The sequence below is a fragment of the Urocitellus parryii genome, chromosome X, assembly GCF_045843805.1.
Source record: "Urocitellus parryii isolate mUroPar1 chromosome X, mUroPar1.hap1, whole genome shotgun sequence".
NCBI classification, from domain to species: Eukaryota; Metazoa; Chordata; class Mammalia; order Rodentia; family Sciuridae; genus Urocitellus; species Urocitellus parryii.
In genome coordinates this window covers 55,254,007-55,273,899 of record NC_135547.1, presented here as the reverse complement: position 1 = coordinate 55,273,899, position 19,893 = coordinate 55,254,007, and the positions used below count along the sequence as shown (strand labels likewise).

General features: G+C 32.0%; 1 protein-coding gene across 1 annotated transcript in view; it reads right to left on the bottom strand.

Annotated features, from left to right (window-relative positions):
- The window catches only part of Diaph2 (diaphanous related formin 2), an 821,535-nt gene that overhangs the window by 384,823 nt on the left and 416,819 nt on the right, over positions 1-19,893 (bottom strand). Inside the window, exon 23 of the mRNA XM_077793878.1 lies at positions 12,875-13,004. Coding sequence (XP_077650004.1) covers positions 12,875-13,004 — 130 coding nt within the window. The remainder of the gene's footprint in view (positions 1-12,874; positions 13,005-19,893) is intronic.

Below are 19,893 nucleotides of genomic sequence, written 5' to 3'. Positions count from 1 at the left end.
CTCAGTGTATTTAAGCCATTTTTCAACACATTCGAAATCCATGTACTTCTGTATTCCTTTCAAAGCAGTACCTGATGGTTTTGCAGACTTCTGTGTTTTGGTTTTTTAAAAAATCTGTGTATATTCATATCTCCTATGACTCCCTGTGAAACATTTTTTTCCTTTATCTTTAGCTGGTGAGACTGCTAATGTAACTTTTATGAAATAAATGTTTTTTTGTCTGGCCTTGCTTTACATTTTTAATATCCCAGGGAATGGACTTGTTCATTGAATTTGGAGAGATAATAAAGGGGCTCACCAGATTCTGATCTGCAAGGCTTGTTAAGGTGTCTCTGCGTTAGAAATGTCAGTGTAGAACTAAAGAGGACAGTATTATTTCACCATATTATTTTAATTAGCACTTTATTCATTGTTTCCATATCAAATAAGTGATTTATTTTCTTTTATACAAATATTGATGATAAAGGAAAAAAGGAAACCAAGCACTTCAGTAAAAAGAAATATACACTAGCAAAATCAACAGTTATAGTTGCAATTTATTTATTTACTTTTTTTGCAGTGTTGGGGATCGTACCCAGAGCCTTGTACATGCTAGGCAAGCACTATACCACTGCCCTACACCCTAGGTGCAGGTATTTATATTTTAATTAAAATGTTACAGTATTCAACCACTCAGAGCCACACACACACACTGCACATTTTGATAGCTGGCTATGAGCACTGGTGAGAAGAACATTGCTAGCCAGAGAGAGAGTTGATGCTCTTATATGTAGATACTCCCCCCAAGTCTAATTTGCACAAATGGAATTCAAGAATCTAGTGAATGAAACAGAATTGATCTAACTGACATTAACTATTATTAGAACAATTTGGTAATTACTTATAGGATACAGAACTCTATATTTCCTCTAATTTCAGATGTTTGTTTATAATTTAAACAATGTCACATTTAAATGTGAATATGGTCTTAAATATCATCTTGCAAATACCTTCATTAGTCACATTCATTTTCCATTTTCTCAAACCATGGAAGACCAGAGTAGCAAAAGAATGAAGATGATTAATTGATTATGGTTTTTAGAGAAGTAAGCATAAAAATTGTTTATGAATATGTTTCTTTTCATATGTAATAAATTGTGACTGTGATTTTATACAATACTGTGTTCAGAGAGGGTTACTCAACCTCAATTAATAACTACAGATAATTAAATTATACTTTATACAATATTTGAACTTCACAAGCATTTAACATCACAATAAGGTTCACAATATACTTTTATATGCTAACTACTTCAAGTGTTAGTAAATAATAGAGAAATAATTAGTTTGACAAAGTGAAAAATAGAACATAGACTACAAATATGGTAACTGACTATGCTATCCACATTTTTTAGAGATTTGGTCAGGCAGAACAAACATTTTCTTTCTTAATATTTCCAAATTTAATTGATGATATTAAACATGAAATAACAGCTAATTATAGAATCTTGATTTTACTTTTCAGTGTTAGTGGTATGGCACTGTTGATATTAGAAATAAAATTCATTTATGGAATCATGTATAATAAGAATAGATACAGGTAATTTCAAATTATAACATATATTATTTACATGCAGTATCTGAATTCAAATATTAACAATTGTTTTTGCAATTTTTCTCCCCACTGGTGGCTTCCTCATTCACTACCCATGTCACTTCCCAAATAAAATACATATTTAAGTCCTACATCGTTCCTGACTCCTATCCTTTCTAGTTTCACTAATATAGCTCCTCAGCTTATACTAAAATTGGAGGTTCCAGATTTTGAAGGATATTATAAAGCAAATATTTGACTGTATTATTAAAGAGTTCAAATTGTGTCTGTAAATCATTTAAAAAGAAAAACCCTTTCAAGGTTAGCAATATGTTTCTTTCTGGTGGTTGTTCCACATTCATTACTTAGTTAAGACTTGACAATATGGAGAGTTCTACAAAAGAGATGCATAGATTTAAAAAAAAAAGAGTGAAAGAGAAAAAAATTTAAAATCAGTGATGATTTTTGTGTATTCCTCCCTAGGAGAGAACTATATAAACCATGTAATAGCTTTGGTGCTAGACCAAGTGTAATTCAAGATTAGTTGGTTATCTGTATGCAGATGGAGTTTATTAGGTATGTACTGGAAATTCACTATTCTAAACTTTATGTTGGTAAACAGCATTTTCCAAGTGAAGCAATTAGCTGGGCTGGCATTTGGCTCACTTACTTTGGAAAGAAAAGCTGTCTAACTTCATTGTTAGCAATGCAAAATGTTAGAGATGTGCTGCTTACTGCCACACTGCAATGGTGTCAGGCCTTTGAAGATGTTACCTCAATCTTAATACAAAATCCTTGTTGGTAACTGTTGATCCCGCTGTCCACTTTTTTTTGTGGCTAGCGGGGTCAAACAGTGGATAGTGCTATCCACTATCCACACGATCTCTACTAAGATTTAAACTGTGTCCACTTCCTGAAATTACCTGCCTATTTTAACTACATTGAGAATAATTACATTTCTTTATATGAAAATATAATCAAAATATAGGCATATACACCAGTCTTCCTTCTTGAAAAAAAGCTGTAGTTTACAAGTACATATTTGGGTATAAGCTGAAGAAACTTTCAACATTCACAGTGTGAACTTGAGCACTTTCTTTGAATTTTCCAAACTTAGTCTCTTTTTCTAGAAAACCATACTTAATATAATACCTGGTACTTGGTAAACTCTTGTGAAATAGTAGTAGTTATTATTGTGACTATTAGTTATCAGAAGTTGTATAACTAAGTGAATAAACAGTGCCTGACATTCACATTAGCTTTGGGTTTTCTGCTACAAACACTAGCAGAATCTACTCCTTTAAAATGAACTAAAAAGAAAATGCTTTGTTATCATTTTTAATAATATTTTCAAACTATTTTTGTTTGTCCCTAAACTTTATCATCAATTATTTAGACTATTCAATTAAATTCTATATGCATTTTCTTTTCTTCTATGTTTATACATGCTAAGGACAAAGACCCTAACAAAACAAGACGTTGGAACTTTGATGATCAGCATTTTAATATAAGATGATTTTTCCATCAAAAATTGGAGATGTAATTCAAAATGAGATGAGCCTTTATGATTATATAATATTCCTGAAAGACTCCAAAATGAGAAACAGTATAAGAAAACATAAAGAAAATAATATTACTAACATCATAAACTATTTCAGAAAGTTTTATGATTTAATAAGTGAATTTTGATGTTTATTTATTTTGGGGTTTTGGCACTATGTATCAAACCAGGGCCTATGACTGAGCTACACCCTCTGTTACAAAACTTCATTTTAAAAGTGAGATTAAACAAGTCCAGTATAGTGGTGCACACCTGTAATCCCAATGGCTCAGGAGGCAGAGACGGGAGCATCCTGGGTTCAAAGCCAGCCTAAGAAAATTACTGAGGCCTTAAGCAACTCAGCAAGACCCTGTCTCCAAATAAAATATAAAAAATGGCTGAGATGTGGCGCAGTGGTTAAGCATTCCTGGGTTCAATCTCTGGTACAAAAAAATTTTTTTTAACGAATAATGACACTAAACAATAAAAACCAGATCAAAATCAACTGAAATTAATATCATTATGCTAGTTTAAATAATATATTATTATTTATGTATAACACATTTTCCCTAAGGCATTTGCACATTGAATATCTAATTTTGTTTTCCTAATTACCTTCAGAAAAAAAGTAGGCTAAAAATTACCAACTCTATTTTTCAAATTTCAAATGTATACAAATGAGGTATTAGGAAAATGAAAGGTTTGATGGCCAAACTATGATCAAATAAGAAGTGGGTGACTTAGCTTAAACTAGAATGTGTATGTTATCATTCACATTAGCAGGTTTCTTTCAGATATGACTATACCAAAATCGTTTACCACAGAGTTAGTTTCCAATAGGAGGCAAAGTTTCTTACTTACCCACTTCCATGAATCTACAAATCATGCCAGCTCCCTTTTATTTTACATGGAAATACTACTATTAAAAGAGTTTGGGTCATATACAATCAGCACATGGAAATGTTATATTTTCCACTTACTAAGCTTGTCCCCATCAACTTCTAAGATCCAAATTTCAGCAAAAGACTCCAGTTAATTTCAGGAAATCACAATAGCAGTGGTAGCCCCTAGGATATAGTCCTTGTAGTCAAGTTAGTTTTGAAATGCATAAAAAGTGGAAAATGTGGGCAACTGTTTAGGTAGTTCTTATGATTTTCTAATACTGATCCAAATTCCATAACCCCTATTTCCCTACACTAGTCTCATGCTTATTGATTAATATATCAGAAGGACTGGTAGTGGTGAAAACTGTAGAAATGCAGCAAAGTTAAAGCAGTAGGTTCCACCTATTGGAATAGCAGTACAAAGGAGTCTTCATTCACAGAAAAATTTACCTTTTTTTAAAAAATGAGTTTGCTATGTCAGCAGAAATTTTGTTCTTTCTTCATTTCATCCATCTTCCCCTACTTCCCCCTTCACCTTGACCATACTACTCAACATCAGTCATTTAACCTCCTATATAAAATGTGTCCCAATGTTTTACATCAGGAGTCAATCAAATTAGGACACTTAATGTATGAAAATTTACATTCTTACAAGCTACCTTGAATACCTAATAAGATAAAACTGGCCAATATTATTATATGTTGTATTTCCTGACATTGAAGTAAAGACTCAATAATTAAAACAAAACAAAATAGCAATGACAAGTTTTCTTGGTGGGAATTTTTAATTCAGAATGTGCTAAGGACACATTAGGATTGAATGACACATAAGACAACAATAGCATAATATTATTGATAACAACTATGGTAAAGACCACTGTGATCTTTAAATGGTATATAATGTGGTTGATAGGTGTATTTTTTAAGAAAGCAAAACCATCTACTCTTAGACTAAAGATGCTTTGATAAAAGCCTTAAGTGTCATACACACAACTGCTGAAAAACAATAATTCTTTACAATAGCATCAAATCATCTTTGACAGCAGCTGCCTTTGACAGATGCATGTGATCATTGTAACAAAGCATGCATAAAAATAAGAGAACCTTTTGAATTAATATATAGTTCTTTCCTCACTTTTCATAAGTCATCACACATTTTAAAATTTTGAATGACTGGCATTTTAAATATGCCTTGTTGAAGTCCAATATACACTCAGAGAGAGGTAAATAAGTAATTTGTTGAATGAATTTTCACAAGCCACATAGACCCATCAACCCAGCATTCAGATGGAGAAATAGAACATGGCCAGTCCCTGAAAAGCCCTCATATACTAACCAACCCCAAAAATAACTATTAATAATGATTGCTTTTGTTTTAACCACTTTTTCAAAGAATATTTTTTGAAGATCTGTTTTTTTGTACCTGTTTCTTAAAATGTAAGAAGTAGAAATTCTATATCCACAAGTATAATTTAGGAATCCCAATACTTACAAAGTTTCTAGATGGGTTAAAGAAAGAAGGCAGCTAGTTTTAGGTTGATATTGAGCAAGCATTCATAGATTGAATTTATTATGCCAATCTCAGTTTAACTATTCTTACAATACTTAAAAAATTATGCATTTTTAGGATGTCTTACTGTGTTGTCTTATATTAAGGACACTTGGTTTAAAAATCTCTTAGAAGTGACTTGGTGAGAGTAAAGAAGAAAAATTATTAAAAACTGGAAAATTTTACATAAATATATATTTGATTTCCTAAACTTAATGGTATTTCCCTAAATTTTATAACATGTTTATGGAGTTCATATAATAGAATGCAATTAATTCAGCAAAAATGGTTTGAATTATTTTAAACAATATATACAAAAAAGTCCAAAGGAAGTAAAAATATTAACTTTTTAATTACAACGATGCAATAACACATGGATTTATTTTTATTTGTATTGCTTACATTTAAGTAAGGTCAAGAAATTCTACTGATATTTTGTCACATTTGTACATTATCACTCTGTGCTTTTAAGAAAATAAGATTAGAACTCAAAGTTTGAATCTGTTAGGGAATCATAGAGATAGGCCCTGTAAGTTAAATTCTCTGAAAACACTAGGATTTTCTTCCAAAACTAAATTACTTTCCAATGAAAATACCAGGACACAAAATACATTTTTTTCAGGAAGGCATTAGAATAAAAGATACTAGCTGTTTAAACAGTTAGTTACACATGATATTGGGACAATCAGCTCCTATTAAATTCTATGAGACTTGGATGTTACTTAGTACACCATGAATCTCTAATGGTTGCCATTAAGTTTAGGTCCTCTCCATTATTAATTCAATTTTTTCAAATTTTAACTTTCTCTTTGAAAGGAATAAAACATTGTACATGAAATATTATGAAGTCCCACTGTTCTCCTCATTCTAACTTACCTTATTTTCCCTCTTGCATTTATAGAGAACAATAATTGTTAGACTGCTATTTTCTATTTGTCAACTTCCCACAATGTCTTATTTTGAAATATGCCTGTTGTACTAAAATGATTTGCTATTATTCAATTTAAAGAGCATTTATTAAGCACTTTGTGCTAGCACAGAGACTGTAAGGACAAAAAGGACATAGCCCTTGAAACTAAGGAATTCAATCCAGGAGGTATAGATAGAAGCAAACAATTTAAAAAATGCTAATGTGGTATATGTTATATTACCAATAAGGTTACCATGTAGCTATTTACACAAGGGAAGAAGTAATTCTGTCCAAATGGAGCTAGAGAGAGGACCAACAACTACATAGAGGAATAGCATTTATAATTCCAGGGTGTTTTTTTTTCTAGTTCAGTATTTACTTTCTTTTTTTTCCAATATTGGAGCATGTATCTCTGTTGTATATTTTAAACCACAAAGGAAGTACAAATGTAGCTGAAATATAAATTTTATATATATGTATGTATGTATGTGTGTGTGTGTGTGTGTGTGTGTATAAATGTTAGGGTCTACAAACATACACTAACCTACCATCAAGCTGTATGATTTTGGGAAATTCCTTCATCATTCTGGGTCTGCCCTTTTACAGGAATGATCATCTCCAAAGCTTTAACCAGCTCTGAAATTTCTGAAAACAAATTATTTTGCCCTTTCCCTCTCCTTTCATAGTGTTACAATTTTATTTTTATTTTTTCCTGAAGTTTCCACTACATTTTTCTTAATATGAATTTTCATCATTAATTATTCTGTGTAGAAGTCAGAATAGATGAACAGTTAATGCTTTACTAATATGCTATAGAAACATGGCAGTTATTGAAAGGAATAGCTGACTGTTAAAATTTATAATAATTCAATTCACAAGAAATTAATACACTTCATAGCAAAGTTACTTAGTTCTTATCCTATAGGATGGTACTAATTTAACTAAAGTGAAACCTATTTTGGATTTATGCAGAACCTTTGGATTAATAGTGCCTTCAAATACATTAATATAAATTTTCCCCTATTGAATGAAATAGTTTTAATTAAACTTTACTAACCCTTTTGGTCTAATCCCTCAAGCTGACCTATAAAACAGTAAAAGTTTAAATCAAACTATGAAAATCCTCAAAGCTGAAAGTTAAAGTGATAGCCACAGGGGGTAGAAATAAAGGAATTATCAAATATGTCTAATAATCCAGAAATAATCTATGTAATATATACCTACTGCATATAAGCTTACAAATATTCATAAACACACATAATCTTTAAAGTTAATCAATGGAAGAAAGGTAATTGTGGCTTATCACAAGTATTTTCATTGTTTTAAAGGCATTGGAATCTTTATAGTAACCTTTTTTTCTCTCTCTAAAGACTTATTGATATGTCAATCATGAATAAAAGGACCTGTAGATTTATAATTTAACCAGAAATAAAATGACCAGAGCAATGCCATTGTATTAATTTTTCTTGTAATGAAGTTGCATTATACTATTTACTTCTGAACATCCTAAGGGCTATGAGAATATCATTTTGAAGAAAGTGAAGTACTCTCCTCTCTGACCCTGCCTGCCTGCCTCCCCTCTCCGTACAATAATAACTACCTAACTAAATGAACCAAAGTCAAAACAAAACTACTAATTCTCCAGGCAATACTTCCTATACTTTTCCCACCAAAGTATCCCTAATGGAAGAGAAGATTGAACAAGTGCCCCTAAGGATCTGCTGCAAGTGTGAAATTGCTTTGAAGTCATCTGTTTTAAATTAAAAACTCATGTGGATTTTGCATTCTATTCTATAATATATATCTGTTTTAATCTAAAAATTAGGTGTTTTCTTCCAATATCTTTGAGTTTCAGAACTCTAGGAAAATATGCTAAGTTTACAGCATGGCTTTGCACCTTCCAAGAAACACTCTTAAATTTATGAAGAAGAAAGGTAATTATAATTTTTTCCCATGGATCTTACATACTTGTTTCCTTTTGCTTACCTTTTACTTCAAGGTGGTATTTTGTTTGTTTTGTTTTTGTATGACTGAAAGAAAATTGACTTATTTGCTATACTAGATAGAATAGATCCTTTTTTCATACAAAGAAGTACTTTGATTCTACTAATCTTTAAAAAAGCATTGGTAGACATAACAATACTGTTCTTTAAATAATTAATTAAATTAGCTTTTTCTTATCTATTTCAGTTCACTTTTTTCTAAGAGACATTTTTGTGGTTGTTTTTGACAAAATGGGGATTCCATTTCACAAGTAGTCCATTATCAAATAAAATGAATTATATAATGTTAATCTAACTTTATTTTAACAGGTAGAGTGTGAATATTATACATACAGTATATTATGCACAGTACTGAGGGTGGGATCCTGGATTCATATGGGGCTAAAAGGTACATTAAGCAAGAAAGACAAGTTCAACTCAAATAACAAGGAAAAACATTAACTATAAATAAGAGGTAAGTGGTTTGACCTTTCACTATATTTTGTATCTTCCTGCAGACTAAATTCAAAAATACTTTTTCCTAAGGCTTTTGGAAAAAAACTTTAAAAAGAAAAGAAAAAAAAATGGATTCTGAACAGTGATTTGACAAATGATAGTCAGTTTCCTTAGAGGACAAGGCAGGTGAGATTTCCAGGCAGAGGATGCAGCATAAAATTGTATACAGAGACAGGATATTATAAAGGTATAAAAACAGCTCAAGAGAATATATGTCTCAGTACAATGAAATGAAAAGTAGGAGGAAATGAAAGAGGGATGCAAGCAGGCAGAAGGTGCTTAAGAACTTTTCGAGTTGTGAACTCTGAGTTTGAATTTCATAGGAAAAAGAAATAACTAGACAAAAAAAAAAAAAAAAAAAAAAAAAAAAACCTTGAGAATGGGGATTGCTACATCCCAAACAGTGGGATAGAAAGAGGATTTTTGGCAACAGTCTTTTGAATACACTGTCAGGAAGAATGCAAAAAAGCAGAAATAAACAAAGCACAATGGACATATTTGGCTCTTGAAATAGGAAGAAAGAACTTGGTGATATTATAAAAGAAAAATAAAAAAGGATTTAACAAAAACGCAGGAAGAGGGAAAAACAAATAAAACTGAACATATTCTTGTCTAAGATTGGAAGAAATTTATGACTGCCTTAAGATTATTCCCTTCTAATAAGACAATAAAAATAACCATCATATTCTTAGTAGTATAACAACTGCTTCTATAATACTAAACATAGAGGTATAAAGACAGTTGTATACTATTTGTATGTGTAAACTCATATAATCTTATTGTTATTTTCATTCCTTTTTTACAGATGAGGAAACGAAAATTTGGAAGCTCAAGTTTATAGAGGTAGTAATTAGCAGGGCTAGCATTAGAAATTTGTAATATATAACTAAAAAGATGGTGCTCTAGAGTCTACCTTTATCATTAGCAATAACAGGTCAAAGTAAATGAATTTTTTTCATATCTCTATAGCAGTTCAAAACACCCACATATAAATGCTATATTTATAAATATAGTCCTAAATGAGTCATTAGGCAACTTAATCACTGGTAAAATACCAAGGGTACTTACAAACTTACATGGCTATAGTATCACCAGTAGATATTATCTTATGGGACTACCATGTATGTGGTCTAGTTCATGGTTGACCAAAACATGTGGTGCATGACTGTATGGTTATATAATTATTATAATACCTATAGCATATAAATAGATACAAGCACACACTGCTGTAATTTGAATGTGTTCTCCAAAAAACATGTAGGTGGGGCCTAATGGGAGAAGTTGAGGTCCACCATCATGAATGCATTAATGTTGATTGTAAAGGGGCATGAGGCCATAAGTTCAAGCTCTTGTTCTCTCTCACCATGTGATGAGTTCTACCACATTATGATACAGTAAGATGTCGCTCACTATATTACATGCAGCCCCTTGATCTTGAACTTCCCAGCCTACAGAACTACAAGAAACAATCCTACTCTTTATAAATTACCGGTTTGCAGTATTCCATCATGGCAACATGAAACAGACACACAGACACACACACACACACACACACACACACACACACATAATTATTAGGGGTTTAGATGCTGACACAAGCTTTATTATCTATTTCACTTCAGTCATTGCAGATTTTTTGACTAAAAACATGTATTTATAAAATATATATTCATATGAAATATTTTTCATATAAGAATTAAAAATTATCATCACAAAACTGATCGTGAAACTTTTATCTGAATATATTATTGATATACTTCCTTGTAAAATTGTTTTTTTTTTTTACTTTTACTTTTTGTGCTAGAGATTGAACCCAGAGGCACATAACCACTAAACCACATCCCCCATAGCTTTTTATCTTGATACAGGATCTCACTAAGCTGATTATGTGCTTCCTAAATTGCTGAGGCTGGCATTAAAGTCATGATCCTCCTGACTATGCCTCATGAGCCATTGGGATTAGAGGTGTGAACCACTGCACCTGGCCCAAAATCTTTTCAAAACTGTTTCAATGTATTAAACAGAATTTAGGAAACATAATGTGATAAAGGGCAATCAAAAAGCAATAGTGACACCAAAATGACCTAAATTTAAAACTGGTCCTATTTGAGGCATTTCATAGTATTTAAATTACAATACAATATTAAAGCATTGTGATTATTCCACATTAGTTACATTTTAGTATATACGCCTTTAGTCACAGGCTTTTTTTTTTTTTATACCAAGGTTGAACCTAGGGGCGCTCAACCACTGAGCCACATCCCCAGCTTTTTATTTTTTTTATAATTTCAGACATCTCCAGCCCTTTAAAAAAAAAATATATATATATATATATATATATATATATATATATGAGAGAGAGAGACAGAGAGAGAGAGACAGACAGACAGACAGACTATCTCACTAAGTTGCTGAGGGCCTAGCAAAATTGGTGAGGGTGGCTTTGAACTTGGGATCCTCCTGCCTCAGCCCCCCAAGCAGCTGGGATTATAGGTTTATCAATCATACCCAACTACCCAACTACTAAGGCATATTTTTAAATACAAGTGTCAAGATACAGAAGTTCTTTAGAAAGCAATTGCCAGAAAGCTAGTATTATGATATTATGATAGTAGAAAGTATAATTTTCAGTCATATAGAGAGTTTTCTTAAAATAAAGAAAGAATACACATAGCACCATGGATTTGTACCTTGTATTCTACTGTCATTCTGCTCTGTGAAACAAAAAACAAAATACACTGGGGTTCATGGTCTATTTGATCGATAAAACCAAAACAGCAAAGATTACCACAACCCACACTAAACAAACAAAATTCTAGGTTTCATGGAATCACTTTTTTTCCTTCAAAGGACACAAACAGGTTTATATCGTCTGAAATAAATTTGGGAAGCATACACTTTTGAGCTCTGAAAGTCCTCAGAGTTATAAAATGGATAATTCCATTCTATAATACAATGCAATACAATTTCAAATATAAGATTTATGGGACATTCTCTTATTTAAAAGGCAAAATATATAATTTCATCCTCAGAAAATGTTTCCTTGATCTAACCTCCTATTACTTTTTAATCTCTTACAGGAGTAAATAATACAAACAGACAAGGCTAATTACTTCAAATTAAAATCTTAGAAGCATTATTACTTTCCCCATTGTGTTCTTCACTGGTGCCAAGCACTGCTAAGTGATGCCTTGCTGCCTGCAACATCAGGCTGAGACTCATTAGGCTGTCAATGAAGTTTCTGAGATGCTTACTTTATTGCTCCAGCCTTACTGTCAACTATTTCTCTCACTTGATCTAAAACATTCTACTACTGTGCCTTGCTCAGCTTATTTTCTCTTTAAAAATACAAGCCCCTTTCCATGCCTTTAAAACTCCATCCCTCATATTTTAACTCCTGGCCTCTTCCATAAAAACTTCTCTAATCAAAACATTCAAAAGTACTCTCTTCTGCATTTCAACTACAAGATATCATTTTTCATGTAACCTTCTCACATTCATCCTTGTTCTATCAGTTACTCATGTGGATGTGTGTATATACATAATTATTTTCCTCAACTTTAAGATTTTAAACACATTCAAAAAACAATGGTTCTATGATCATTTTCAAATCACTAAAAGATACCATACTACATACAACATAAAATGCCCTTAATTGCTTATCAAATTAAAGAATGAACATATTGTCTGACCATACATATGAATACTTTAATAACTTAGAACTATTACAAAAAGAAGACAAAAACAGGCTATTAAAATGTACAACACTATCAAATACATACTAACCAAAATTATCTCCTGCATTTCTTATATCAGTGAACAAACAAAAATATTTTTATGATTAATGTTTACAAATTCTTTAATATTATCATTTAATATGTAGACCAGGAATAGTTTCAAAGCAGTTCTAAATCAATTACCTTTGCTTGCACTTTCTACATGCTCCAATTCTTCAGGAAATTTCAGGATGTCTCGGTATTTTTCCTCACAGATTTCAGCAATAAAATGCAAAAGGGTTGTTTTTTGATCTGCTGATTTAGTATCTCTAATCTGGAAGGAAACAACAAGAAACATTTAAGTAATTTTTTTAGTAATTTAAATGGACTTTTTAAAGTGGAACAAATGAATGAGTTAATTCAATTCATTATAACTCACTTAAATTTTTTTAAAAACTCAGGGGCAGATTGTTAATGGGGTCTAGTGGCAAAGATGTGGAGCTTAAAACAAGCATCACATTATAAAAGCAAGAAATATGACCAACAAATGTGCCAAATTAAACCTTAATATATATTTTTTTCAATGTCTGCATCATTATAGGAAATGAACTATTCTTTTCATGAGAGAAAAGCATTCATTTAAGTATTTATAGTAATAGTCTAAGATAATGTGTGTTTATGTTAGCAGCATTCTGTTCTTTGCTTATTACAAAAATATATTCTTGAAAGCTGGGTTCATTTGTGAAATTGTATTTATTTCTATCCATCATTGATGTAAATTAATGTAAGAGTAAGTACATTTTACCCTCCTTTACTTGCATGGGCCATCAGACAATAATTCTCGAGGCTGCTCTTTTCAGAATTATAAAAGGAATCTGACCACACAATTGTGATAACATGAAATATTTTCTGTATCTGCTTACATATTACATTGATTTTTCAGAGACACCAGGTTAAACATGTCACAGTTATAAAAATAAAAAAAAATCTTTAATGTGTATATGAGATTCTAGTGCCTTCTTGAATATAACTTACAGTACACTAAGCTGCAAAAGAAATCAAGGATTTACTTAGAAACAAAGCATAAAAACAGCACAAATTATCAAATTTTTGTTCATTCTATTGGATGTTTTAATTCTATAATCCTTAGATGATGGGTTAAAGATTACTCTGTTTAAGATAAATGAATATTCTTCACAGACAGGTTTATGAAAAGACTTCAGAGGATATTTAGCTAATTATAGAGTAAATTAATCCTCATTGTTTTAGTGACTAAGAAAAAAAATAGCGCTTAATAAATCAGGCCCTTACTGAATCTATTTTGTACTACAGCTTTTAATCTCAAGGCTGCAAAAATACAAATGGCCAGGGGATTCATAATATTGATAGTTCTAATGGTCTTAAATATTTCTTTTAGAATTTCTAGGATTGCCTTATCCCATGTAGGTAAAATGTTTGAAATTTGGCATTAGCACACAGATCCTCTAAGTACTTTTAAATACTTAAAGATAGAACAACACACCTCAAGGACAAAGTATAAGAACAAAAAACAATACAAACCTCAAGGGCAATTTGTATTTAAGTAAAGCCAGCTGCTATTGAGTACTCAATGGGGGGGGGGCTCTCATTCCTGACAAAGGGTCTTTATCTGAGATTAGGGTGCTATCTGTGTATAAAGTACATCATTTTCAGAATATATTGGACATTTCAAATAATAAGAAAATTAACGGTTTCTTTTTTTCTTAAAAAATTAGCTAGCCTCATAAATCCTAAAATCCTAAAAACAACAGGAGCTTAGAGAAACTCAGGTACATCTTACTAAAGGCAGGAAAGTGATCTATGTTTTATTTGGTTGAGAACCAAACAAAAATAACTAACAAAGAACAAAATACTAAACAATACTATAAACCCACCATGTTTTTTAATGACACTAAATATACACCACATTCTGGTTGGGATGGGGTTGTGGCTCAGTGTTAGAGTGATTGCCTAGCATGCATGAGGCACTGGGTGCCATCCCCAGCACCGCCTTAAAAACAACAACAAAAAAAAAAAAAAACAGAAACTAAATAAACAAAATGAAGGTATTATGTCCATTTACAACTAAAAATATTTTTAAAAAGACACTATGTTTTTTTAAAAACTGCACATAACTAATACTGGAAACACGGAAACAGAAAAATGGCATTCTGCTCATGTGTCAATTTTATGGGTGATATTCTTTTTTTTCTTTCTCATGGGTGTTATCATTTTACATTAAAAAATTTAGCTTCTGGCATATATTTATAAAGAGTTTAATTTTCAGAAAATTTTTTATTAAAATATTCAGTATCAGTGTCATTAACAACTTAATTTCTTATGAAATTAATTAGAGTCAATGGTCACAATTTAAAAAGATAAATGAAGCATAACATTTTCAGTTAAGTAAATATCTTAGTATCTGATGAAATCAGAAAGGCTCATTCACAGAGAATACATGTGCTTTTTGGAATCATAATATTCCTTTCAAAGCACAGGCAAATGTGGCCAACCACCTGTCTGGTCAAGCTGAGAAGTATCTTCATTTGTCTGGAAGAGAAACTGCTTAATTTGAATTGCAATTTTTATTTTTATTTTTTGAGAGAGAGAGAGAGAGAGAGAGAGAAAATTTTTTAATATTTATTTTTTAGTTTTCAGTGGACACAATATCTTTATTTTTTAAATTTTTATGTGGTGCTGAGGATCGAACCCAGCGCTCCACACATTCCAGGTGAGCATGCTACTGCTTGAGCCACATCCCCAGCCCAATTTTTAATTTTTTAAAAAAAAATTCACACAGTCCATTTTAATGTTTCAAACTGGCAGGATATAATGACAAATAAACTATTATTTTAAATCTTTATGTGTATGACCCTTAAACCAAGTATTTTAAAATAAATACATAATACTAAAATATAACAGAATAGAATTTTTCCTTAGTGAAGTACATTTACTTTTTATTATCATGTCTTCCGTCTCTCTTACCTAGTCTATATCATTCAGATACTAGCTATTGTCTCTCTCCAAGGCCCTATTGTGTTGTTCAATGTCAGCACAGAAAGCAACTAAAAAGATTCACTTTCATCAATTCTACTAGTTAATGACATTTACCCAATAATTTGCTCTTGCAAGTGTACTAGCTGGATATAAATATCTCTTGGGGCACAGCAAAAGTAATTCAATCTGAGTAGGTACAAAATCACTTCCAAAGTATTTGGGATGGTTTATTAGGAAATAAAATTGATTACCATTTGATACCTGATTAACTTGAAGTCATGTTAAAATTTTACATTAACATCAAATATCCAAACAGTGCTTGCCAAGGTTGCCTAAGTCTTATTGAAGACTATACAGTAAGCATTTCAAGGTTTTCTCTAGCCAGAAGCAAATCTCTTTCTTCCTTTCACTGTTAGGCAGCCCACAAGACAGACACTTGACTAAGGGAGCAGAAGGATGAACACAATAGCCACTCCTGCTGCTTTCAGTCTGATTACAACTCTCCATCTTGTATACATTTTCCAACAAAAAGCACACATACAGTAGTTTCAGAAATTAAGCATTTTTGAAAAAGCAAAAAACATTTATATTATTTTAAAAAATGACTCACCCACAAATTAAAACAGTGAGAAGAGTGAGTCACTGTTTTAACTGACAAAGTGCCACCAGCTAATAAACCAAGTAGTGGTTTTCATTGTAATCATCTGACCAATAAATGTTACCCATAAAGATTAATAACTGAATTTAAGTTAATTATATCTACCTGATCTTTAATAACTTTCTGCAATGGTACATGAATACAAAATACCTTTAATACAACAATACCTGTTTCTAAAACTAATTCTGATTATTTCTCTTTTTTAAAGGAATATGAATGCTGTGTAAGAAATAATAACTTTTCCGAACATAAATATATTATTACAACTTTTGTCGGGCACATAGCAGAATATCTGAATAAATAATAGACCCTTAAGAAATTTCTTTATTCTAAATACCCTATTCAAGTTTGAAAATCATCAGTCTTCCCATAATTCTAAAATCGGCTGTTTGAGTACACAGAAACCAGCATGCAGCCAGACAGTCCAACACAACATTTTAATGATCTACGTCAGTCACACTCCATCTTTCTGTGAAGGACCCCTCCTGTAGGTAATTTTCCCTTCAGCTAAGATTTAAGCCTATTTCTTCTTGCTTTGTCCTCAGTGCGAACTGAAAATAACTGGTCACTATTCTCTTTATAACAACCTCTCAGAGTCAAGTATGCTTCTCTTTGGTCCTGATCTCTAAACTGAACCAAATAAATGCAGGTATTTCAACTTCTCCACATAGACACTATTCTTCAAATGTTTAATTTTTTTTCACAGTGATTAATACCCATTCAAAATTTCCATTGCAAAGGCTGCTGTCATCTACTGGGAAATAAGGCAAACTTCTTGGTTTTCCACATAAGACCCACTGTGAGAAGGTCTTTCTCTGTGTTTCTAACCTGCTTCCTGCTGCTTTCAGTCTGATTACAACTCCCTAAACACATACTACAGTTTCATACTACTGTGCTCTTGCACAGTTCCTTTGTCTAAATGTCCTCCCATATCTCTGTATTTTTTTTCTGTCAAGTAAATAACTTTACAGTTGAATACTACCCAAGTATCACCTCATTTCTGTAGAATTCGCTATCTTAGGAGTGACTTAGGACTTTTTAGATCATCTTCTACTCTGTAAACATTTCAACATGGTAGTTTCTTGTACTCAATATGAGCTCTATCAAGGGGAGACTCTCTGTTTATACACCCACACACACACACATACACACACACATACACACACACACAGTACCTAGAAGAATTCTAAAACCTACTAGGCAGTCAATAAATGTGTATGAAAGAAGTTTTTCTCCACATAAAATCCCTCGTGTGTAGTATAAAGTAATACTTCTAAATTTTACTCTTGTTTTTATGCCCAAACACACATTGACTACAGAGGGAAGCTTCTCCAGGACACCATATGTGCTAAGAGTGGTGGAAGTGAATTCTAGAATAAGTTATAATTTTCCCCACTGTGAGTTGGAGACCGTACTTAATACTAGAGATAAGAGATAAATAATAAGGTATGGTACCTTTAAAGCTTCCAGTTCAGAATTTAGTGGAAATTATAAAATTATATAGAAAAGACATGGTATAAAAGTAATTTAGTGGCAAATTTCAAAGACTAGTAAAATTAAATATGATAACTAGGGGGTTAGGGTTGTGGCTCAGTGGTAGAGCACTTGTTTAGCATGTGTGAGGCACTGAGTTTGATCCTCAGAACCACATAAAAATAAATAAATAAAATATTGTGTTCATCTACAACTAAAAAAATATTACAAAAGAATGATAACTAGAATAGGCACACAAAAAGGCAAAGACAAACTTGAGAGTCATTGGGGGCAGCAGGATTTATTCAATGAATGACGGTACAAGAAAAAGGGAAAAAAGATTCCAAAAGCTTTAAAGTCATTATGATTAAAAGAATGATGTATTATGCCCAGAAAAGGAAAATGATGATTCTAGAGTGAGCTGGCTTTTAGAAAAGAGATGTCAGTAATATTTTAAATATATTTTTAGTTGGTGATAGACCTTTATTGTATTCACTTATTTATATATAGTGCTGAGAATTAAACCCAGTACCTCACACATGCCAAGCGAGCACTCTACCACTAAGTCATGAACCCAGCCCCTGTCAGTAATATTTTAAACAGAGGTATCAGCTATTTAGACACACTGTCTTGAGAAAGTGGTCATGAACTATTTTTCTGCTTCATTGTATCCAACATGATTTAACCATGCTATGGATCTTAAACATATATATGGCCATATCACTCGCTTCTTTAAAAAAATGTTAATGGGTCTCAAAAATTTACATAACACTAGATTTTCTGTTCACAATAATTATTGAACACAGAATTTGCATTCAGCTGAAACCAAGTTTAAAGTTTGACTCGCCATTTCATAGTTCTATGATGCTGGGCTCATAAAAAACTGAATTATAAAATAGGCATTAAATAAGTACCAATGCTCACAGACACATTAAAAGAAAGCAATAAGGATTCTACAGGTAGTGGTACCCAACTATAATTCTATGAACTTGGGAGGCTGAGACAAGAGGATCTCAAGTTCATTGCTACCCTCAGCAAATTACTGAATCCCTAATTAACTTAGGGAGAACCTGCTTCAAAATAAAAATAAATACAAAAGACTGGGGATATGGCTCACTGGTTAAGTGATCCTGGGTTCAATTCCTGTTACCCCCCCCCCAAAATCTGAATAAGGTAATACATTATCATAACCACAATCATTATCCAAATTGGAAGTTACAAGAGCCTACCTTAGCTTCCCATCTTCACATAGAGTAAATCACCATCACTTAAGTCCCTGTATGGTGTGGTCCCCCTATTACAACTATGATTTCATGTTTGGTTTTATGCCTTTCCCACTCTCAGCTCTATTTTAGCTAGGCCAGACACAACTAAAAGGTTTCGTTGTTGTTTTATTTTGGTCTGTCCTGTTCACTTTATCTATTCAGCATCTAGAATAATGGCACTCAATATGTATTTGTAGATTGCAAAAATGGGTGAAGATTTCTACCCAATTACTTGTGTTCCTTATCAACTCAGAAGGCCCTCCTCTCTTCATTAGGAGGTAGCATATTACCCTCCTTAAATGGGGGAGGGGGACCAGCATTCATTACCCATCTACCAGGTGCCTATGTGTCAAGCACTTTGATAAGTGATTTATATCACTTTTCTTTTACATTCTTGATGCAATTCAGCAAGTTAGTTATTAATATGGTCATTTTAAAGGTAAGACATAGCACATAATCAGTTTAACCTAATTCACACCACGAATAAGGGTTAGTGTAATTACCTGGTGTGGTTGCTTACACACACTGAGTATTTGATTCATACCTACAGGACTGCATTAAGATTCATGGGTTATGAAGAGGGGAAGGATCATTCAAAGGTAACAGGGTTACTAGTAAGGAGCCTTTCTAAACATCCCTGAATAGAATGAGTAATTCTGCTTTTGTTGTCTCAAAGTGGTTTATATATTCTAGTTATAGCATTTATCCAAAATATATAATTCTGTTTAGACAATCAGTCTCATCCAACAGATTGTGACCTCCTGAAAAATTAGGACTGTTATCAATTTTCACTAATGTTGAATGAATAAATA